The sequence below is a fragment of the Oryzias latipes genome, chromosome 12, assembly GCF_002234675.1.
Source record: "Oryzias latipes chromosome 12, ASM223467v1".
In the NCBI taxonomy this organism is placed as follows: domain Eukaryota; kingdom Metazoa; phylum Chordata; class Actinopteri; order Beloniformes; family Adrianichthyidae; genus Oryzias; species Oryzias latipes.
The window spans coordinates 3,373,358-3,397,215 of record NC_019870.2 but is presented as its reverse complement, the minus strand read 5'-3'; the positions used below and the strand labels follow the sequence as shown (position 1 = coordinate 3,397,215).

The following is a 23,858-nucleotide window of genomic DNA, read 5'->3' as shown; positions in this document are numbered from 1 at the left end:
GCTGGACGTGCTCTGTGTTCAGAGATGCTCTTCTGCAGACCTCCATTGGAAGCAGTGGTTCTTTGAGTTCCTGCTGTCTTTCTATCAGTCTTCTCCTCTGACCTCTGGTGACAACAAGGCATTTCTGCTCATAGACCTAGAGATAAACTCTAGAGGTGGTTGTGGGTGAAAATCCCAGTAGATCAGCCGTTCCTGAAATCCTCAGATCAGCCCGTCTGGCACCAACAACCGTTCAAAGTAAGTCCACTTTCTTCTCCTTTCTGATGCTCGGTTTGAACTGCAGCAGATCATTTTGACCATGTAACACGCCTACATGCATGATGTTTCTGCCATGTGATTGGCTGATAAGAATTTTGCATTGGTTAGCAATAGGAAAGGTGAGCCAAAAAAGTGACCAGGAAGTGTACATCTTTCTATATATTCTTTTCCTTTTTAATCTTCCAATGAATTTCCAATTAATGAATTCTAACAAAGTTTAAAATGTATATATTTGTTTATTCTTTTGTTTGTTTTTGTTATTTATTTATTTATTTTTTGCTTAAAAAAACAATTTCTAACTGACTGATAGTACATCATATTCTGCTATGTCAAGTTATATGCAGATGTTTTTTTTTTTTTTTTTTGCCGTTGTTGAATTTAAAGCTTAAAAATTCATGTTTGAGTTGCAGAAAAATGCTCTGAAAGGCCCTGAAACCTCACATTGCTTCATAAGCTATCCTATGACATGTAATTTTTTCGATGATGTTATCTGGAGTATATATAGTTTCTACGTTCCAGCTTATGATGTTGGATTATTTATCTTATTTCGTTCAATTTTGTGTCATTTTATCTCAGCTCCTGTTTGCCACACACACACACACACATATATATATATATATAAAAATATTTATATAGTGTTTATTTTTTATTTATTATGATTAATTTACCATAAATTAACTTCACTTAAGTCACATTAACTTAGCTAAGATATATTTATTTTTATATATTATTATTTCCTGTTTTGTGATCTCATCTCTGCTTTACAGCCATGTTTTGTTGTGTTATGTAATCTCAAACAACGCAGGGTTTTGATCTCCTCTCCTAAAATAAACCTTGTAAAGGTCGAACATGAAATATTCAATCAATCAATCAAACTTTATTTATAAAGCACTCTTCATATAAAACTATAACACAAAGTGCTTCAAATTAAAACAAAATAAATGATAGAAAAACAAGCAGGAAAATTAAAATAAACATGCACAAAAATAAAAAAAAAATAAGGCCCCCCTCCCCGTACCTAGACACAGCCCCCCACTTCTTTCACACCTCCCACCCCCTAACAGATGGGGAAAGACAGTGAGAAATAGGCTGAGCACGAAAACAAGATGTTGGAAACGTTAACAATTTGGACTTCCCTCTCTGGGAATAACTGCATAGACTGCCAGATGCAGCATCACAGGGGGGGACCGCTCCACCACAGCATGGTGGCAGGTCCCCATCTAGAGCTGCAGCGGCTGAACAGCAGCCGACCCAGAGGGAGAGGATCCAACTGAGGAAGCACAGATAATAAAAATTTAAATATAAATGAGAATGAAAAAGTAAAAATACAGATAAAAGCCATAAATTATAAAACATTGAAACAAGGTGAATTAAAATAAAGCATTAAAAATCGAGTGTAAATTCACAAAACAAGATGTTGTTTCCCTTTCAGCTTTTCCCATCAGGGGTCGCCACAGTGAACAAGTCGCATGGTAAACTTGGCAACGTTTTATGCCGGATGCCCTTCCTGGCGCAACCCTCTCAAAGCAACCGGGCTTGGGACTGGCACAGAGGTAGAGAAGGGAACAGGGAGCAGCCCGGAGTTGAGCCCTGGTTTCACAGACGGAAGGTGCCGCAAACCAGCACGAGCTAAACCGGCTCCCCGTAAATTCACAAAACAGGATAAAACGAATAAATAAACAGATAGATAGATAGATAGATAGATAGATAGATAGATAGATAGATAGATAGATAGATAGATAGATAGATAGATAGATAGATAGATAGATAGATAGATAGATAGATAGATAGATAGATAGATAGATAGATAGATAGATAGATAGATAGATAGATAGATAGATAGATAGATAGATAGATAGATAGATAGATAGATAGATAGATAGATAGATAGATAGATAGATAGATAGATAGATAGATAGATAGATAAAAGAAGTAAAACTTAGCTAAAAGCCAGGTTAAAAAGATGGGTCTTGAGCCTTTTCTTAAAGGCATAAACGCTCTCTGCGGTCCTCAGGTCTTCTGGCAGACCGTTCCATAAATGAGGGCCATACTGCTTAAAAGATGCCTCTCCATGTCTCCTGGTTTTCACCACTGGAATGGGTAAAAGACCAGCTAAAGAGAGATGTAACATTTTATCTAAAGGTCTCTTGATGCTCTAACTTCTGTCAAATCCCGGCAGCAGGGGAACGACCAGAAGCAGCTCAGAGTCACATGTCAGCCGTCGGCAGAATTATTGCATCAAACCATAGAAACAAGAGCTGCGGTCGCCGCTCCAGTTCTGTCCAGCTCTTTCAAAGCACGTCTGATTTGACAACATTTCGATGATTAATGACTTCTTTGTGCTCTCTGCATGAGCCTGAGGGTGTGAGAGGCTGAAGCAGCATCAGGCCTTACGATTAGCATGCAGGGCAGAAAAATCGGACTGCTTTGGGAAATATCTTTGATTGTGCTGACGGCCCCAAGTCGGCGTTGCTCTGAAGTCAGATTCACAAGGAGGCGGAAGCTCTCTCTCCATGATTTGGGTCAAAAAATGAGAGCCGCTGTGGCCCGGCTCCTGAGTTCTGGCTGCCGTCCTTGTACCCATGAAAAAGGGCCTTCACAGAGTGCCTTCTTTTAAGATGCAGAGAGTGGAGGGGGGGGCGGAGGTGGGGCTTGAACATACATAAGAGCCAAAGACCGTCCGCCAGTCCAATTTGGCATAACATCACCAGACAATTTGTTTAACCTATACGAGGCAGCTGATTGGACCTCTGCTTTCATTTAGTGCCTCTTTATCCTCTCCCGAGGCTCGTCAGAATTAATCCTTTGGGGTCGGCCCATTTTGGAAGAGAAGCGGCACATTGGTGATGAGCGCAGGCCGGTTGCTCAGAGCAGAGGCTTTGTCCTGGATGTCGGATGTTCAAAACGTGACCGGGGGCCAGTCCCAGGACTTGGTTCTGCAACCTTTATGGGACTACCTCCACCAGAACCACCATGACCTTCTGAGGAGCCCTCTCTTCCCCGTGGTGCTCTCTGTCACCACCTACTTTGTGCTGGTGGGTCTCTACACCGTGCTGGACTTGCTGGCTCCCTCTTGGCCATTCATCAACCGTTATCGGTTGCATCCTGACAAGCCCGTCACCTGGCCCAACATCTGGATGACTCTTGGCGTCACCATCTACAACCACCTGTTCTTCATTTTTCCCGCTGCAGTGGCGCAGTGGCTGTGGCGACCACCGACTCCTCTGCCCCCTGAAGCCCCCACCCTCTGGAGCTTCTTCCTGGGCATCCTGGGCTGCATGTTTGTCTTCGATTTCCAGTACTACCTGTGGCACCTCTTGCACCACCGGGTCCCCTGGCTGTACCGCACCTTCCACGCCGTCCACCACCAGTACAACCAGCCCTTCAGCCTGGTCACGCAGTACCTGTCCGGCTGGGAGCTGTTCAGCGTGGGATTCTGGGCCACCATCGACCCCATCCTGCTGCAGTGCCACTGCCTCACGACGTGGGGCTTCATGGTCTTCAACGTCTACGTTTCCACCGAGGACCACTGCGGCTACGACTTCCCCTGGGCCATGCACAACCTGGTGCCCTTTGGCCTCTGGGGGGGAGCTCCCAAGCACGATGTTCACCACCAGCGCCCGGGCACTAACTTTGCCCCATTCTTTGCGCACTGGGACTGGCTGGGAGGGACGCACATCGCGCCAGCTCAATCCAGCCACGCTGCCAAGTGGGAGCCAGACGAGATGAATGAGAAGAAAGAGTGAAGAGGCTGAATGAACCTCTGACTGACTCTGCTCTGATCCACACAGACTCGTTTACATTCCATCCTTTCACCTTTTCTCTTTGACGTCGTCTCACTAAGTTTTCTGGAACTGCTCTAACACCTCCTGACTTGCTTGACAAATAGAATATTTTGCCAACATCGGTCATCCTGTGCTGCGATGAATGTACAAATGGGCGTAGAAATTCCTCCTGTATATATCACTGTACTGCTGCGTTTTTGCTTCTCTTTAAGCCGTTCTTAGGTCATTGTGCGTGTGCGATGTGTTTGCATTGGCCTTACAAAAATAAAACATCAAACTGCATTAGGCAGCTGTCGCGCCGTCTTTCAGACGGTGAGATCCGTCGGAAAGGATTCCCAAACCCTCTGCCTCCCTCTCGCAATGAAAGGCTGTCTTTTAGCTGCATCCCAGCATCAAGCATGGGTGCAATACTAATCTATCACCCTGCCTTTGAGGGGAGACAGTCTGCCTGCAGGAATCTGTAGCAGAGGAGAAAATCCGGGGAATGCAAAGTCGGAAACGGATCTGGGTTGGCCTGAATTACTATTGTTCTTCCTGGTGTAGGTAGGTAAACAAATACTGAACTTGAGTCATCACCTAGGCAGAAATTGATTCTTTTAAATGACAACACATGCATTTCCTCTTGAGAACCAGCAGAGGTCTTTCCTCCTGCAAGAGCTGCAAATCCTTGTCTGCATGATGAGCAACAAGTTAAACACAGGAACCCAAAACAAACCCTTCACTCTGTTTTTACATACTTTTTTTTAAGCAAGAACACGTCCAACTGATTTTAGCGAGACTGAAACGGCACTGGAACCAGTGACTCATTTTCATGCTCTGCAGTTGTTTACAGTCAAGCAGCAGCCAGAACTGGTCAGACCTGATTTTGCTTTCCACCTGACACACCTCTCTGGTGCACATCCGTCTGCATATAGTGTCTCAGTAAGCCTTTGTGTGAAAGGCAAAGATCCTCATATTTCGTATTTGGTGGCCTAGTTAGCACAAACCACAGTTCTGCAAATCCTCTTGATGAGGAACCTTTGAAGCGCGTCATAAGTACCTGTTGATTCCTCTGAGTTTTTGAGAAGTCTGTGTTCCCTTTTACCTGCATGTACAACTTTGATCGTTTGGATATTTGTACCAAGCTTAAAGTTCAAATGTGATCCAAAGGAGCAATATTTTATGGAGCATGCAGAAGGAAAAACATAATTGTTTCTCAACGTGACTATTAGTTTATATAAACATTAAAAAGGGGGCTGTACACAAGCTCCTCCCCCTGCAGGCAAAGGAGGAACACGACCGACCAGACAAGTTTGTGGTTGTTTTTTGTGTCCACCTGCTTACACGCCGTCTGTCAGCCCTTTTTCTCTGTTGTTCTCATTTCTGTGTGTTTTGTCGAATCATCGTTTTGTATTTGTTTCTGGTTAACAGGATTCTGGACTGATTCATTTGTGGATTTGATTATATTTGGTCTTTTTCCATTCTTTTAATTCTAGCTTTTGGATTTGCAACAACCTGCAGCACAAAGTTGACTCATTTTATGGTCTTTATGGTAATTTTATATGAGAAGGGAGGGGGTAAAAGACTAGGGTGGCAAATGACAACACCGGTCTAGGAGGCCATTACAAATTAAAGGATTTTGAAGCCTATAATTTGAGGGGCCGAAGATTTTGTTTTAAAAAATGCATTTTGTAATTTTTGCAATGCTGAAAGAAGCTTCTGTTGATGGTTTCTCAATACTAACGATACTTAAAACTGACTCAAAAATTGGGAGGCAAAGCTTTTTAGCTAAGGGGGCCTTTGCCCCTCCGTAGCTCCGCCCCTGCTCCTCCCGTTTTACCAGCATTATTATTTTATTCAAAAAAAAATTTGAAACTTCAAAATGTTAACACTGTCTGGGACAACCTTGAAGAGGGGAAATATGTTTTTTATTTTAATAGTCAGTTCCTTCCTCCTATATATTATTAGTCTGCATTGTAAAAAAAAAAAAAGCACTTCTGGTTGGATGACGACTGCATTTTAGCCACATTGACAGTAAAGTTGAATCTGATTATATCACCATAGCAACCTCTTTAAATTCAGAAACAATGAAGCCACAAAATGTACAAAAGTCACCTGCATGCATTTTCTTTGTGTCAAAACGTTAAAAAATATATTTATGATTTTATATTTTATTCTTAAGAACCCTATGTATGGAGGGTCAAATGTTGGGTTAAAGTGTAACTTTTATTAGAAACAAAACTTTTGAAACTTTTACATATCAACACCCGCAGACTTTTACTTTGTTGCAGACTTCACAAATATTTTAGGAGACTGAAACGGATTTCCCATGATGCTTTAGCAAAATGGAGAACTTATCATTGAAAAACAATTTTGCATAAAGTAATTGTTTTTGTGTAGTATTTGTTTTTGTACATTCATGGTGGAAAGAGGAAGCAGTGGTCATGAAAGTGTAAACATTTATGTTTCAGCTTAAATGCATAATAAAAACACAAACTGGTTTAAGTGAATGTATATTAAATACTAACTCCACTTTTTGTGAAATACATTATAATGTTAAAAATAACAAGAATAATTGATTTACTTAATATTACATTTTAAAATATTGTTTTTGTAATTGTGGTATAAGGACAATGCCCTTCGAAGTGTCCATTATTAGACTTTAATGGACTTTACAGGCGCAACCTCATTGGGAATTATCCCTTCCATATTTATCAGCACAATCTAATACTTTTTTTGTATTTCTTTAGAGTGTGCCACATTAAAGCAGGCTACACTTTAAATATAAATCTGTTATTTGGATTTTAGGTTTTAATGCATCTCTCTTAAAATGTGGCTCCTTTTTTATCCATAGCATCACGCTGCGAGAAAACAATTTTTTTAAGTCATTAAATATTACTGTGAAGTTATCTTAACAGAACTAATGAAAGCAAATTATCAAATGAGCTACAAAGACTTTATTGTTCTTCTTTTGTTTGTTTTATACTCGTCCTGAAGTCGATCATCATGGCAGATGCTGCTCTACCCACAATGCCTGAAAAAGGTAACTCGAGTGCTGACAAAAGGACAGGTGACTCTTAATCATTTACCTCATCGTTCACGGTCTGTTTACCTGGGGGAGGGAGGTGACTTGGGTGGGGCTTGAAACACTGACTTCTTATCTCCAAAAACAAATGAACTAAGGACCCCTCAGTCAGAAACAATAAACTCTTTGTTTTCCTTTAGGTTGAGAAAATAGAGAAATACGGCTTTGAGGCTCTGCCATGAAGCTAAAAAACAAAACTTCTTTGACGTAGAAGTAACTAAAACAATGACTTGTACTGAAACCAGTGGATAGGATCATCGTCAAAGCATGTCCCATCCTGTTCTCAAGCATTTCCACCCCCACTCCCAAGCTCTGGCTGCCTTTTTTAACCAGAAAACCTCCTAAAGAAGTGTTCCTTCTCATGGTGCAAGTCACCAGCACATTCCCAGAATTCTCAACATTTCAACTCATCAAGATGATCAACCTCTGATTACATCTGTGACCGTCAGAGGAACAGCGCGGCTCGGCGTGACTCAACCAAAACAGCACGAAGGACTTTCACAGATATTTCCTTCTGTCGCTTTTATTTATAAAAAAATATGTAACATTTTAGTAGCTGTAAAAAATACAGAGAAACCATAAAAAAATAAAAACAGTGTTGCACAACTCATCTTAAACATGCTAACTAGTTAGCATTAGCGTCATCATCAAACATTACATAATTGTTAAGTTGCTTTCGTGAATGGCACCAAACCCCGGCCTTGGACAGACGTTCCCCACCATTATGTACAATATAAAATACATATTTAACAACAATAGTTGAGGTTTTTTTATTATTAACCACAGTTTTTTTCACATTTTGTAAGTCTAACTTTGTTAATCTATTAACACCTGAGCGTTGGCTTTAGTGTTGACGTTCGTTGAGCTATCGTAACTTTTTAACCGTTTATGCAAAGGGCCTATACCATGCAGTGTCAACAATTGAACTGTGAAAATAACTAATATGTCATTAAAAAAACATTCTTTAGTGTGCTATGGGTCATATATTATCATATATAAGAATATAGTTTACTCTGAAAGGCTCAAGAAAAGCATTATATAGGCAACTCCAATGGATTGTGATATGTTACAATTACACAATTAACGTAAACCGCTAACTGTACTAACAAAGTTTTGCATATAGTCGCTTTTCTCAGCATCAGAATCTGTTAGAATTACATCTATTGTGTACATGGTCAAAGAGTTACGCTAGTTCAAGGAACATGTGTTACTTTGCTGTCGCTAGCAACAGCTTAGGTATTAGAGGGTTAACGTGACAACAAGGGTTTCGTGCTACAAGGTGCTGGTCTGCGTGGTTCCCGAATCCGACACATACGCCTTGCTCTTTTTGGAGTATTTCATGGAGCTAAAGGATACTCTCATTCTCTCCACAGTCCGGCTGCTCCTGCAGAGCAGCGTGTTCTTCACGTGGTTCCTGAAGTCCTCCGACACAAAGTAGTAGATGAATGGGTCCAGGCAGCTGTTGAGGCTCGACAGGCACAGGGTGGTAATGTAGAAGCTGTAACTATTTTCTGCCATCCCGTCTTTCAGAAGGGAATAATGCAACACCAGCATGATGTTGCTGGGGATGAAACAGACCAGGAACGTCACCAGGACGATCACAATCAGCACAACTACTTTGTGTCGGTTCTTTGATGTAGCGTTCTCCTCCTTGGCGCCCCCCAATGTTTTCAGTAGAAGGATGTAGGCCGCAATGATCACCACACATGGGACAAGGAACACTACCAGACCCATGAAGATGAAGTAGTAGAACTGGAGCTGGATGGAGCCGAACGGGTATTCGGCGTCTTTAATGATGCTCACATCATGGCAAGTGGTCACGTTGGGATCCTTGAGCTTCACCGTGTGGTCGTACAGGTATAGAGGCGTGGTAGTTAGCCAAATAAAAGCCCAAATGGCCAGAGAGATGCCAATCGCAATTTTGTTGTTCTTCCTTTGCATGGACAGAGGGTGTGCAACAACCCAGTATCTTTGCACGCTGAGGCATGTGATGAACAGCACGGAGCAGTACATGTTCCCGTAGAAGAAGCTGATAAGGACTTTGCACATCGGCTCTCCATAGGTCCAGTCGTTGCCATTTAGGTGGTACGAAATTTTCAGAGGCAGCCAGATGACGAAGAGAAGGTCAGCCAGAGCCAGGTTGGCCATGTAGATCGAAGAAGGGTGCTTCTTCTGGGTCCTGAAGAGGAACACCCATATAGCCATTCCATTTGCGGGAAGTCCCACCACAAACACCAGGATGTAGATCATCGGGAAGAAAACGGTGGTCAGGGGACTCTTCAGAGTCTTCACAGCTTCTGCACTCGTGATATAAAGACCCGAGTTGTTAGGGTCTTCCTGCGCTATAAATGTTCGAGCTAAAAAATGAGAGAGAGAGAGAAAAACGTTAGGTAGCTCAAAACAACGATATTTATCACAACAAACCCCGAGATGTTTGTTGGTCAATAACCAACAGGTACCGGTACATTGATGAATTTGATCAAGCATTGAATAACTGGGAGTAATCAGATGTTTGCTAATCAACTTCAAACGCTGTGTTATTTTTGTAAACTTCTGGAGGTCTGTCCTCCGTAAACACGGTTGCACAGACGCACGCAGCATTGGCGTTGATAATGTATGAGCCGACATGTCGGCAAAATACGACACATTGCTGACATTTTCTTCTCGTGAGGAGGAAAGAGTGGCTAAACTATCCCGAGTCTCATATCTTCTTCTTTAAGCGAAAAATCTGATCATTTAAAAAAAGCTAAAAACGATCTTAGCATGTTTTAGTGCACTTGCATTTCAATAAACGCAGTGAAACGTCGAAGGCCCTTAGTGTTAAAACGAGACCGTCCGGTTTAAGTCTTGGCTGTGTGTTGCACTGCTGGTTTCTGTAAAAACCCTGCCCCACCTTCTTCTGCGGATTACCTGCATCAGGTGTGCTCCACCAATGACAAACACCATGAAACACAAAATCCTGCCCTTGAGGACTATAAATGGACATGCCTGATGTGGGACGTCCACGGGCAATGTCAAAACCAAAACCAAGCTCGTCCAAAAACAAGAATTCATGTTCCTATGGTCACTCAGTCCCATGGGCTGCTAAGTAGACCTAATGAGGTGTGGCTTTGAAGAGTTTCCCCGATCCTCACTGTTCTAGTAAAGAAGTAAGAAGTTCTCCTCAGCCACAAAATGGGCCTTCAGCAAAAATGAATGCATTCAAAAAGAACTTCCCAGAGAAACTAATGGTTTCTGTCCTGCAAGCTTCACTGAGAACAACAGAAAATCAAAAGGGTTCAAGTTAAACAACTGTTTAATATACAAAAACTAATATCTTTGCTGTAATAGTTTTAAGGGTAAAGATAATAAAGTAAATCGTAAAAACTAGTCCAGAGCTTGTAATAAAAGCATAACCCGGTTGTTACGTAAACGATATTGTTTTAATTATTAACAGAAGAGGTAATTGTCTTCTCGTCTGGGATTTTTTTTTTCCCTTCTGAAAACAAACACTCATGTCAGTGAAACAAAAGCAGAACTTACAGTTTTTGGATTCTCCCACATAAAAGCAGCAGAAAAGCAGCAGCACGGCTCCTAGGATCCGCACGGACTCCATGTTTCACAGGTAATTCCTCTGGGCGCGCGTGCGTCTTCACGTTTCCTCTTGTCGGGGAGACCCTTTAAGAAAACTTCGACGACACGCCCCGAGACTACCTGCTGCAGCGGTGACGTCACTCGAAACCGCCCACCCCGCATTGCTCTCGGGTGGCTGGTGTTCTTTCACGGTTGCTATGGTTTCGGTGCGTGAGTAAACCAAACAAAGATGTTGTCGTTTTTCCCCATAAAAAAATAAAAATAACACACGGCACACACTCAATTAGATTAATAATACGGTTCTTTTAAAAAACCAAGGAATGAAATATTGAAAATAGGAAATATTGGATTAACTTAAAAAAAATCAAAGGACAAAAAGAAAGAAGACAAAGAAATTAAAATAGAATACAATTAAATAAATGTATTTTTAATCATATTAATAATATTTTCTTCACATATCATTCACTTTATTTGAATACGATTTTATATATATATATATATATATATATATATATATATATATATATATATATATATATATATATATATATATATATATATATATATATATATATATATATATATATATATATATATATAATATGTAGTGCAATGTAATTTAATAAATATCATATGATATGAAATAGTACTGCATATATTGATTAGAAATTTTTACAAAGAAAATATTTAGATCTTCCTGACATTATAATAGCTCCTAATCATGCTATTTTAGATGTTACTTAATAAGGTTGCACACATTTACTAAAATTTTAATTTCTACTCAGGCTATAAAACGGGTTAGCATATATTTTAGGGTCAGAAAACGCTGAAGAAAAATAATTTATATATATATTTTTTAAATTTGATTGCCACAAAACAAAAAAAAACTCAAATAAAATGAAATGAGAGCTTGAGAGTAGAAAAAAAATCAAAAAGAAATTAATTTTTAGGAAGTTTAAAAGAAGTGAATAAAGTTGTGAGGTTGTCTTTGTGATTTTCTTTTGTCCAAAAGTTCCAAAAAGTGTTCTGTAAGAAACACTGTCCTAAAAACTGGTCTAACCACCCCTATTATGAATCTAACAGGAAATGTCCTGCCTGACAGACACAAAGTCAATAAAATAAAAGGTCAAGGTGAAACTTATATTTATTTAGTTTCATTGTCTTTATTTTTATGTTAATGTAGATAATACTGGACATAATGTTTTTACACTAATTAGAATTTTTTATTATCATGTTGCTTTCTTAAAATGTTTTCTTTGAGAATTATTTCAATTATATTTGCAAAGTAAATGTAATAAAAGAAAAGAGCATGATTTGTCTTTTGCTTGCATATTGTAGTGAACTTTTCCTGTAAGCCCTGCCTTTAAATAAACCCACACCCTGAGTGTGCTTCTGAGTCAGCGAATGCCAGAACAATTCCAAAAATGTCCATTACCTCATGTCTACATGAAATTGAAACATGCTTTCAGGTCACATGAAAACCAAAGGTATGCTGCTGATGCTCTGATAAATAGCATCCGCAGGAAGAATAAGAATATGGCGGCTTATCTATGTAGGCGTTAGCACTGCGTTGGTAATGCTAGAAAATACTGAAGGAAATAAACAAATTTCTTGACATCTCCTCCCTTTGATGCAAATTCAACTATTCTAGGAGCTGCTTCAGGAGGAGGTGGTTCCCTGTCACTGTGGGGAGTGTTGACTGGAAACCTTTTAATCTACACACTAAATACAGATGTGATAATATAACACTTAAAGAGCTGATTTTACTTCTGAGCCAAAATAACATATGGACCTCATCTACACAGTGTTAAAGTGACACTGAACATAGTGTTCAATTTTCAGAGTTAACATAACTCTTTTGGGTGTTAATAATTGACACCATCTGTACAACTTTAACACTAAAAATCGTTGAATAACCCCCACAGAGTCATGTTTACTCCACCAACGCTTGGGAAAAGGTCCTTACGTTTGCTGTTTGACTACAGATTCTTGACACTGGGGGAATGCATTTGTTCATCTTGTAAACCCGTTTTGTCCCTTTCGGGGTCACAGGGCTGCTGGAGCCTATCCCGGCCACTCATGGGCAAAGGCAGGGTACACCTGGACAGGTCGCCAGTCTGTCGCACGGACACAATCACACACTCAATAAATCTCACCTTCACACCTAGAGGCAATTTAGATTAACCAATTAACCTATGAAGCATGTTTTTGGACAGGGAGGAAGAAAACCCACCCATGCACGGGGAGAACAAACACAGAAAGGTCCTCTATTCTGTTTCAGGTGTGGGACTTGAACCGGGAGCCTTCTTAGTGTGAGGCAACCACTACACCATCGTGCAGTCGACTGGGGAATTTGCTTTATTTGGAGCGTTGTACAGCAGGAGCAGAAAAAACAGTTAGAAAAAGATTGTATTTGTTATGCACTGGGTGGGCCATAAGCTTCCTGCTCCGCTCCATTCAGATGCATCCGCCTGCAGAAAAATGGATCCATGAACAGTTGTGTTTTCCTTGTCAGATCTGGAATCTGGCTCAAAACTGTACGGCTGGATGGCTCCAATATTGCTCGCCATATTTGTTGCACCGCTTTGGGGTTGTGAGGGGCTGTAAGCTAGAAGGGGTGAGAGATGATGGGAAGTGAGGTGCAGACTGCTCTGCATAAACGACAGGTTGTCTTTTTTAAAATTTTGGATAAAATCAGCATAATTAAAAGGCCTCTGGGAACGCTTTAAAAATAGATTAAAGAGGATCCAAGTGGGACTTTAAGAGGTCAAAAAGGCATTTTAAGACATATTTAAAATAATACTAGATAAACATATTTAAACACTGTAAAACTTTTCATTGTACGTTATCAATACAGTCTGTATGTTTCACACTGCAGCTTACTGTAAGGGATTTACAAGAACTACAGTAAAGTACTGTAAATTTTCCCACAGTACCTTAGTGTTATATAACTACAATGCTTCACTGCGTAACAACAGTTGATTATGTAATGTTGTATCTTCCTGTGCTGTTGTTTGTTTCTCAATTTCATCATGCATGTCAACCACTAAGTGTTAGCATCATTGTAGTCGGCTTAGCTTATCTGAGTCCTACACACTGAATGAGTTCATCAGGCTCACCAACTGGCAGACTTAATTGTCCTTAGTGAAGACATTAGACCCTGAATGAGCATAACTTTATCGAAAAGGCCAATATCATACAAAATCCACTTTTTTGAACTTTTAAGTGTATTATAATGTTAATTCCTGATATCAAAAAACACCTCAAAGCGGCATTTTGACCCATTCTTGCATCTCTGAGTATTTCTTTAAAATACACAATCCAGAACTGTCATTGAGGATTCCCACAGATTTAAATGGAGTTTTTAAAGCACCTAATACTCTATGAACACTAGAATCCTGTGATACTTACACCCATTTTATCTGTGTTGCTCACCTGAAATATGATACATCTACCCATAGATGAATTAAAATCCCTTTAAATCATGAAATGAGGTAATTTTACTCTCCACTAGCTTGATTTTTTGTTTCGGTCTCTCTTGTTGTCTTATATTTAACAATATTTTTGTTGCAAATTTGCCATTGATTTTTGGTGTAAAATCCATTTAAAATGTTTGATGTTGGTTCAAAATTGTGTATTTTTGTGAAAACATTTACGGTTAATGCATTGTAAACAGCCAACTTCTGATTATTCTGTAAATTTGATGTTTATTTGTTTTGTTTTTATACAAGAGGATTGCATGTTGATCCTTCATCCTAAATTTTAACTAAAAAAATAATAATGAAGTGTTTAAAATGTGTCCAGACATCTACTAAATAGCATATAAATATGAGAAATGGAAAATATTTCATGACCTTATACAAAATGACCTATAATTTCAAAAAAAAAAACGTTTATTCTGCATCATTTGTTTAAAAGGGTACGTATCACAGCTTCTTGTCAGGGTTAAAAGTACATTCATCTCAAAAAATAACTTTAAAAACACATTAGAATAAAAATGAAAGCACGATATTGCTAAAAGTTAAAAAAACCGACATGTATCAATTCAGTAAAGTCCTTGTCGCAGATGTAGGTCGGATTAGCGGAAAGCACCTGCCCGGGGGTCTTCTAGATTTCAGAGCTCTGCGTGTTCTTGGTGACCGAAGACGTGTACGTGTTGTTCCTCCTGGAGTACTTCATGGCACTGAAGGAGACTTTCATCCTGCCCACTGTCCTCTCGCTCCTGCACAGGAACGTGTTCTTCACATGCTCCCTGAAGTCCTCGGAGATGAAGTAGTAGATGAAAGGGTCCAGGCAGCTGTTCATACTGGCCAGGCACAGCGTGGTGAGGTAGAACCCGTACAGCGTGTTCTCCGTCTCCCCCAGCAGGAGGGTGTAGTGCACCAGCAGCATGATGTTACTGGGGGCAAAGCAGACGATGAACATGACCAGGACGGTGATGATCAAGACCACTGCCTTCTGGCGCTTCTTGGCGATGGTCGGATCGGCCATGGTGTTCCTGAGAGCCTTGAGCATGAAGATGTAGGAGACGACGCACACCACAGTGGGAAGCACAAACCCCACCAATCCCATTGTCACAAAGTAGCCCGCAGCTATACTTCTTTGGCTGAGCTTGGTGACGTCGTGGCAGGTGAGGATGTTTAGGCCGATCACGGAGACCGTCTGGTCGTACATGTAGAGGGGGATGGTGAGGAGCCAGATCGTCACCCAGATGACGGTTGACACCAAAATGGCAATGCGGTTGCTCCTCATGCGCTTCGACAGAGGATCCACCACGGCCCAGTAGCGCTGGGCACTAATGCAGGCGATAAAGGCGATGGAGCCGTACATGTTGGCGTAGAAAAACCCCACCAGAACCTCGCAGAACCCATCGCCGAAGGTCCAGTTGTTGCCGTTGAAGTGGTACGCAATTTTTAGCGGGATCCAGACGACAAACATGAGGTCGGCAAGGGCCAGGTTGGCCATGTAGATGGAAGACGGGTGCTTGCTCTTGATTCTGAAGAGGAACACCCAGAGCGCCAAGGCGTTGGTGGGCAGCGCCACAGCAAAGACGATGATGTAGATGATCGGGAGGAAGACTGTGGTCAGGCGGCTCTTCAGGACCCCCAGGGCTACGGGTCCCAGTATCACACCTGCATTTGTTTCCACTCCTGGGAGGCCTCTGGTTTCTGTTAAAAGCACAAGAAACAAAGGAACACAACGTGTTGACTCTAGGAAAGACCCGAAGCTCTGGTTTGTCCACTGCAGACTGGCCTAAAGCCTGCTGTGGACAGAGTTACAGCCCCATGTGGCCTTCGCAGGTTCGGATGGTTCAGGCCACCAAAAATCTAATGTGCAGCTAAGGGGAGAATGTCACGCTTTCAAAGCAGACAGCTTTTTTAAATTATCCAGCAGAGCAACATGGAAACACGTAAAATACGTCATTAGATAGATCCTGTGTCAAGCAAGCACATATTCCCACAGCAGACGTCTGCAAGTCTAGTCTGTAAGCCACAGGTGTCTCTGTTCCATAAACAACTCAGCAAAGAAGAGAAAACAGAGACCAGAAATCCCAGATATCTGGCAATGCAAGCACATTTCACTTTGCACCAAGCAAACATAGTTCAGAATGCAATCATAATACATGGATTCAAGTAAATGCATAAATAAAAAGCATGTAAATATAACAGAATCCCTGATCACCTCTACAACAGAGAAGTCAATGTCATTCAGGAGAGGAAGAATGGCCTCAAAACACAAGCGAGCCTCGGAGTTTTGGAGTCAAACAAAGCGGCAACCGGCTCCGAACTCCATCCAAAGCAAGCAGGAATGTAACGGAAAGCAGGAAAACCGTCGTTACCGGTGGCATTGTTCCCCGTCAGGCTCGTCTGCGTCCAGCACAGCAGCAGAAGCAGCTGAAGCCACCGCGACCCGGCACCCATGGCTGCGGACAGAAACTGAGCGACGGAGGGCGCGGCTCCTCCTAAAAAAACGGCTGCTTTCCCCCGCGCGCCCAGAGCACCTGAGTGACGTCATGCGGTCAGCTGAGCGTGAGTCGGCTGCAGCCACAAATCCCGAGGGGGGCGTGGTGACTTTCGCGTCGGTTTTCTTGAGAATGATTGAGCAACAGCAGATTGCAGGTACGGCAAGCCTAATGACCTAAAAACACCCAGCATTTCACTTCTCAAAGCAAGACTGAAAAATGAAAAATGATTATTTATTTATAAAAAAAGTAAAAATAAAATAAACTTCCAACTCTTCACAAATAATGTGAATTTACATCTTTGCAATATCTGGTACGATTCCTGTTTTTTTGAGTCTGAAATACAGTGAATTACAATTCCAGTTTTTTGTGTGAGTTGTATTGACAGCTGTAAATGATTAAATTGGACTTATTTTGAATGTGGTTTTGATAAGAGTGTAGCTTCTTTTTTGCCTTTGAGACCCAATAGAGGTACTGAAGGGTAAACATTTGCTCAGCTGTCAGCCTGCTGGAAATCAAGTAATAAAGAAAAAATAAATGAATTTGGTGGGTTTACCTCTGTTTTTTAGGGTAGTCAGTAAGTTGTCCAGAAATTCCAGCTTGTTGCTGATACAGAATTTTACATGTGGGCCTTAAAAGGGCTTTAATGCAGTTTATTTAGACTTCAGAATCAAATAATGAAGAGGAAAAAAGTTATTTCTACTGCGCTTAACATGTGAGTTTTTTTGCACATCTATCTTTCAGAGGAGAAAAGATTCTGGTTTTTGCTTTAACGGTATTCTACCGCCCCCTACTGGGCTGAAAAGCAAAGGACAGGCCAACAGTTTCAGCCGCCACACCTTGAGTTCCAATAAAAAAGAATTTCCCTCTTTTTTGGTTGATTTCTGATAAATTTGTCATGTATATGTAACAAGGAAACCCTTAAAAAAGATTTTAAGAGGTCCCAACTACTATGTCATATGTGAAAATTGGATAAACTGTAAATTACCCCAACTAGGCCGACTTAAATAACTCAGGACAGATGCAGGTCAAACCACAATCAGATGTGTTGAGATAGAAAAACATTTAAACAGAAAGTGTCTGATAAAATCAACGACATGAGTCAGCCTCAACCACACAAAATGACACTTTAGATAATCACTGTAAGATCAAGGCAGAATTAAGACCCCAGGGGCTCTTAAGTGGAAGAGAGGGAGGGCCTTTTAAAGAATATTTAAACTTTAGTTTTTCCCTGTGAAATAAGTGAGTCGCACTTTTTGGGCTGTGGAACTAACTGTGGCTATACAGAATCCTAAAAGCAGGAGGTAATTCTCCACCTCAAAGACCCACTCTAATGAAAATTGTTCTCTTCATACATTCTTGTGGCGGTTCTCTGATGATGGAGGACATATATAAAGAAAAGTAAGCTTAAAATTGAATTTCTGAGTATTTCTTTGCGCTAACCACGGCACCACCATGCACTCCAACTTTAGAGAGAACAATAAATGTGAACAGTTGATCAAAAACGACCCCCTCAGTAAGTACGTTTTTTTAAATCCAACTGTGCAGCTGCTGCAGTTCATTTGTTCCACAGCTCCACTCAAACTATGGGTGGAAATGCTGAAGCTGCAGAATAATCCTGTTTAGTTGAAGACAATGAAAAATAAAATAAATCACACAGAGAGTAGAAAGCATTTATTAAAAGGTAAAACTGCAAAAATATAAAATAAAAAAATAAGAAATAGGCATTTACAGAGAGCCTTCCCTTGGTAATATAAGTGCTAAATTCGAAGGCCGGCTTATCTGCAAAAAGGGGAGCAGTTTCCTTCCTTTAACTAACATCATATTTAGCAAAAACTCAGATGGAGAGCAAAGCCAGAAGCCTGTGATGCACGCCTTTCTAATCTAAATGTCCTTCCTGCTTTAGCCTTTACTTCATTTAGTGTCATGAGCTCAGAATAGTTGCTTGTCTTTGTCGTGGAATAAAAGCATCCGCTGAAGGGGGCCCATGCAATCGCTTCATAAAATCGCTGTCAGTTTTTTTTAAAGGGTAAAAAATAACTCATTGGTCACACCAGCAGCTTCCTGTACTGGCTGTTGAGACCTTCCTCCCGAATGTCTGTTTTCACAATTGAAGAGTTCAGCTTGGAGCTTTCTGTGGTGCTAGATTTGAGAATGGCTCTTTTGCTGGATCTACACGAATCCGAGCTGGAGTGGGAGATGGCGCGCCTGTCCTTGATCTTCTCGCACGTCAGCAGGCCCGAGAGTTGCCTCTGGCACTGCGACGACCCAAAGTAGTAGACGAGTGGATCCAGGACGCAGTTCAGACTTCCCAAGCACATAAAGAGCAGGTACAGTCCGTAGGATCCATCCGGAGTGTCCCGGTCCTTCTCCAGTTCCCTGTCAAACAGCAGGTAGTGAGCCAGCAGCAGGCAGTTTGTGGGCATGAAGCACAGCAGGAAGATCACCAGCACCACCAGAACCATCACCACCGCTCGGCTTCTCCTGCGAGAGTTTCCTGGAATGCCCCCGGGAACGCTGCTCAGGCTCCAAACCACCCGAAAGTAGGACACCACCGTGACCAGCAGAGGGAGGAAGAAGAGGGCACAGCAGAGGATGATGAAATACAGCCTGAGCCACGCCATGCTTTCTGAACCCTGGACATCGTGACAGGTGGTGATGTTCAGGTCTGGGAGGTCAAAGGTCTGCTTGGAGATCACCAGAGGGATTGAGCCAGCCAAGGATAAGATCCACATGCTTATGCAGGCTTTGACAGAGTTTTGAGGCCTCCTCCAACTCAGGGAGTCGATGGGGTAGACCACAGCGAGAAGCCGGTCTACGCTGATGCATGCAATCAGCAGGACGGAGCAGTACATGTTCCAGTAGAAAGCCGCCGTCACCCCGCGGCACATGATCTCACCAAATCTCCAGTTGTTGCCTTCAAAGTGGTAGGAGATCTTAAAGGGGAGCAGGAGGGCAAAAAGCAGATCTGTGGCGGCCAGGTTCAGCATGTAGATAGCCGCCGGCTTTTTGGGCCGGATCCCCCGAGCGAAAGCCAGAACCGCCAAGATGTTTATGGGCACGCTGATGCAGCACACCAGCGTGTAGAAAGAAGGGATGAGGATCGTGGAGACGGAGCCGGTGAGGAACAGCTGAGCGTCTTCTGACAGGCTCAGCCGGTATTGTGTGGCCCTTACAGTTTGATTCCTGCTGGAGGGACTGGATTTGCTTGTTTCTAGTCCAATAATTACGTTAACGTCTATGGGTTCATCTGTGACGGGATCTCGAAAGACGACAAAAGTCCTCGGACTGGAGCCTGAAGAGAGAAAACACTAAAGCGTCAGCATAAACCAAGACACTGATGATAAATGAATGTGTTCCGATTTAATTCAGGATGTATGGCACACTAATTACTTTTACATTTCTATAGTTCCAACTTTCTAAATATATAATACGATCATAAAAAAAACCCTAAACATTTTAACCATGCAGGAAAATAATAAACAAAAATCTTCAAGCTAAAAACCATTAAAAAAATCAAATTGAAAATTAAAAAACAAACTAATTAATAACAAATTATGATTTAAGATTTTGTGAAGGTTTTTGTTTTGTTTTTAAGTTAAATAAAGTTATGTAAATCACTTTGTATCAGTAATGTTTTAAAAATAAAGTTTAATTTTATTCAAACGTTATTGCTAAAAGAATTGTTTCCAGGCCAATGTTTTAGATTTTATTTTTATTAATGTTTAAGCAATGCGTAGAGACAAATAAAAACGCGACACATTTTACGACAGAAAAAACCAAACATTTTTCGTACCGTTTTTTAGCGCACGCGACGTTGCGCAGCCGCAAACCAGCAGTAGCAGCAAACATTTCCAAGACGTCGAGAACATTCCGCCGGTGGAAAAAGTCCGCTTGGAGTGTGAAAGAAACCCGGGAATCAGACGAAGGTGTTCGCCCCTGCGTGTCCTCTCTCCAGGCTTCTTCCCCCGCTGCTGCCGCTGCACCACAGCCGTCAGCCTCTCAATGTGCGCGGGTTTGGTTCCGCCCAAAGACTCGCCGGCCAGAACGGCCGCCCTCACCAATCAGCTTCAGCCTCCGCAGATGCCTTTCCTCTGAGGTCAGTGTTCCCGTCACAGGACATTATCCGCACGTAAAACAGCCAGATGAGACTAAACAGAAACAAAAAAGTTATTTTGACTGACAGTATTCTCTTTCATTGGGGGGAGATGTAAACAATTTATTTCATCTGATAATTTAAAGATAACCTGACAAGTCAATGATGGAAGTGTTTCTGTGTGATAAAACAGAGCTATGTCTGAATTCCTTCACTACTCATTGTACAGTGCACTATGTTGTAGTCCAGTCCGAATCTAGTGGTGTGTCCAAATTCCAGGGGTGCATCCCTCAATGGCCTTCCTGGGCGACCTCGGCGGGGTCATTCGTCCAACGCATAGGCCGGATTTTTACGGCTGTGAACTTGGATGAGTCTAGCCTTTAGATCAGGGGTCCCCAAATCCAGGCCTCGAGGGCCGGCTTCCTGCTTGTTTTCCACAAATCCTGCTTTATCCGCTGCTGATAACCTGGATCTGGTGTGTTTAGCCAATAAGGAGCTTCAATGGCAGGTTGGTTGGAAGACATGTAGGACACCCGGCCCTCGAGGCCTAGGATTGGGCACCCCGTCTTTAGATCATTCCAGTCGTTACATCGGCGAATAAATGAAGTAATGGCTAAAACAGGAAGGAAATTTTAGATTAGATAGGCATCCATCTCATGAGTTTTGGTCTCAGAAAACGGTGCATTAAAGCAACAGTCTTTGTTTACAATCTTCAAACTACAGATTCTCAGTTGATTTTTAATTTCTTAAACTGGATTCTTCAAATTGTTTTTTTTAACCACTTACCACTCCATTTGCTCCCTGACTTGCTCTGTTCCTGTGGCAAACTAATGCGACATACACACCGGGCATGTGATGTGCGTTCAAGAACGCGCTCAAAGTGGGTTCTTGAACACGCTATTAGCACATGGTGTTCATACTGATGTTGCACCCTCTTGAATGATGATAATTCAGGCGTACACGAGTTTGTGAAATATCTTTAACCTTTCTTCGTTTACAATCTTTGCTCGGACCTTACGACTTTGACCATCAAACGTTTGCCTTTTTCCTTTACTCCATCTGAACTCCCCCTAGTGCCCACACACTAAAACATCTCATTTCAGGACCCCTTAGCTGTCCAAACTGCCTGATTCTCAATATCCCTGCGCTGTACATACGTAAATCAGGGAGCCAGTTTAGCTCGTGCTGGTTTGCGGCGCCTTCCGTCCGTGAAACCCGGGTTCGACTCCAGGCTGCTCCCTGTTCCCTTCTCTACCTCTGCCGGTTCCAAGCCCGGTTTGAGAAGGTTGCGTCAGGAAGGGCATCCGGCGTAAAAACATTGCCAAATTTACCATGCGACTCGTTCGCTGTGGCGACCCCTGATGGGAGAAGCCGAAAGAGGAAGAAGTACATACGTAAATCACATTGGGTCACATGTGGTCATATGTGGCTGGACTGTTGCTACTCGATACTATTGCATGTAATCACAGTTGGAGGAGGCTTGATGCGAAATGTTGGAGTGGTGCAAATCTAGTGAATCTTGTTCCAGGCTTTTCCTTTCACTGCTATATTTCAATATATGAAAGAGTTGGTGTCATATATTTCCAGCCGAAACACAAACCGCAATTATTAATTTCTCCCCTATGATCAATTTTCAAACGTTTGGTATTTCCATTGATTAAAAGGGACACCATCCATACGTCACTACCAAATCCAAGTGCCCGATTGGTCAAAGGTCAACTGGTTTTACTTTTGACACACGTTTTGCACAAGCCAGAAGAGTCACACAAACGCGAAAGTTTTGAACCCTGAAGCCTGAAACATGCACATATGTCTGTTTACATAGACTTTACATTGGAAGTGATTGCTTGTATGTGCATTGCCCAGGCCGGTATGAACAAAACATAAGAGGTTTGCTGGACCTTTCTTTTAAATGCATAATTCTTAGTCTACAGACAGCTTCATGTTCAGACAAGAAGAGATAAATACTTCATATTTGTTTTTTTGTTTTTTGATGATTCACTAGCGCTAATGTTTCCTGTTTTGACTTTTTTGCTACTTTTTTTAACAACAAGCCCATTTCTCTCTCTTCTTTGAAGACATGATGTATACAGTACACAGGCAAATGTATCTACCATATGTCGAATGTCTATATTTACTTTCCATTATTTGAATAGGGGCTAGGTAAATTGGTTTATCCAAATGTTAACAACATTTCTTTTTAAGATAAATTGTGTTTTCACAGTACAGTACTTGTGGAGCTCCTGGTAGAAAGAGGAGTGGATCAGATAAAAAAAAATAGTTCAGAAATGCTATGACTAAATAGAAATGTTCTTTTTCTTTGTGAGAGGAAAGCACATGTTTCTCACCCTGATGAGGCATTTTAGGGTGGGGGCAGTCTGACTTGTTTATTTATGAGCCCTTTATCCCCCGAGACTCTTTGTCCGTGCTCACAGACTGCCAGACTGATCTGATCTTCCCAGGCAAACATGTTCGTTTCTCTCCTCTTTAACACAAACATATGAAAAATCTACTGCAAAACTACATTAAAACATGAAATTATTTTATCATGAACAAAAAAAACTTGACACATATTTAAATATTTATCATCAGTTGTTGCATCTTTGATATGATAAACCAGGTTGATGGTTTTCTCCCAAGTCATGGTTCTCCTTGAGCGACTCGGCGATAGCCTTACGCTCAGTTTCTGCTTGCTGGAGTGCATCCGGTGCCCTCCACTTCTTACCGGTCTTCACCACAGTTCCTCTCCCTTTCATTCTGGCATTGGTAGATCTAAGGTACTCCGGGTGTTTGTTTGGTTGTGACACGATGAACTCCTTCTTGACCAAGTTGAGAGGTAGCCTGAGGTTGTTTGTGCTTCCATACAGCAGATTCTACTTAGGCAGGGAAGCACCAAGAAAGCGATTGACTCTTTTCTTGAGCCCTTCAACCACAGTCAGCGGAACCTCTTAGATGAGCAGAGTCCAGAAGATTCCTGGAAGGATTCCATGCAGGTTTACCCATGTCTTGAGTCTTTCAGATTCAGAGTCTAGATCAGAACTACTTGCCTTGATCGAGTTCTGGTCGTTCAGATTTCATTTTAAGACATGCTAAAGGTGCTCGGCTGGGTTTTCAAACATT

The 23,858-nt window shown here is 41.7% G+C and overlaps 4 protein-coding genes across 4 annotated transcripts; 1 reads left to right on the top strand and 3 right to left on the bottom strand.

Annotated features, from left to right (window-relative positions):
- Positions 1-2,468: 2,468 nt before the first annotated feature.
- Positions 2,469-6,527, top strand: LOC101168135 (cholesterol 25-hydroxylase-like protein 2). The gene has a single exon (XM_020707478.2). It carries the CDS (start codon positions 3,105-3,107, stop codon positions 4,002-4,004), a length of 900 nt encoding a protein of 299 aa, XP_020563137.1. The 5' UTR covers positions 2,469-3,104; the 3' UTR covers positions 4,005-6,527.
- Positions 6,528-7,601: 1,074 nt separating this feature from the next.
- On the bottom strand, positions 7,602-10,766 carry LOC101174360 (proteinase-activated receptor 2). Its single transcript, XM_004074500.4, has 2 exons — positions 10,630-10,766; positions 7,602-9,464 (listed from the first exon to the last, which is right to left on the bottom strand). The coding sequence occupies exons 1-2, from the start codon at positions 10,700-10,702 to the stop codon at positions 8,380-8,382; spliced, it is 1,158 nt and encodes a 385-aa protein (XP_004074548.1). The 5' UTR covers positions 10,703-10,766; the 3' UTR covers positions 7,602-8,379.
- A 3,601-nt stretch (positions 10,767-14,367) lies between these two features.
- On the bottom strand, positions 14,368-16,714 carry LOC101167884 (proteinase-activated receptor 2). Its single transcript, XM_004074640.4, has 2 exons — positions 16,520-16,714; positions 14,368-15,848 (listed from the first exon to the last, which is right to left on the bottom strand). The coding sequence occupies exons 1-2, from the start codon at positions 16,599-16,601 to the stop codon at positions 14,788-14,790; spliced, it is 1,143 nt and encodes a 380-aa protein (XP_004074688.1). The 5' UTR covers positions 16,602-16,714; the 3' UTR covers positions 14,368-14,787.
- Positions 16,715-18,301: 1,587 nt separating this feature from the next.
- On the bottom strand, positions 18,302-20,706 carry LOC101167634 (proteinase-activated receptor 1-like). The gene is made up of 2 exons (XM_004074639.3): positions 20,439-20,706; positions 18,302-19,937 (listed from the first exon to the last, which is right to left on the bottom strand). Exons 1-2 carry the CDS (start codon positions 20,512-20,514, stop codon positions 18,691-18,693), a joined length of 1,323 nt encoding a protein of 440 aa, XP_004074687.1. The 5' UTR covers positions 20,515-20,706; the 3' UTR covers positions 18,302-18,690.
- Between the last annotated feature and the right edge of the window lie 3,152 nt (positions 20,707-23,858).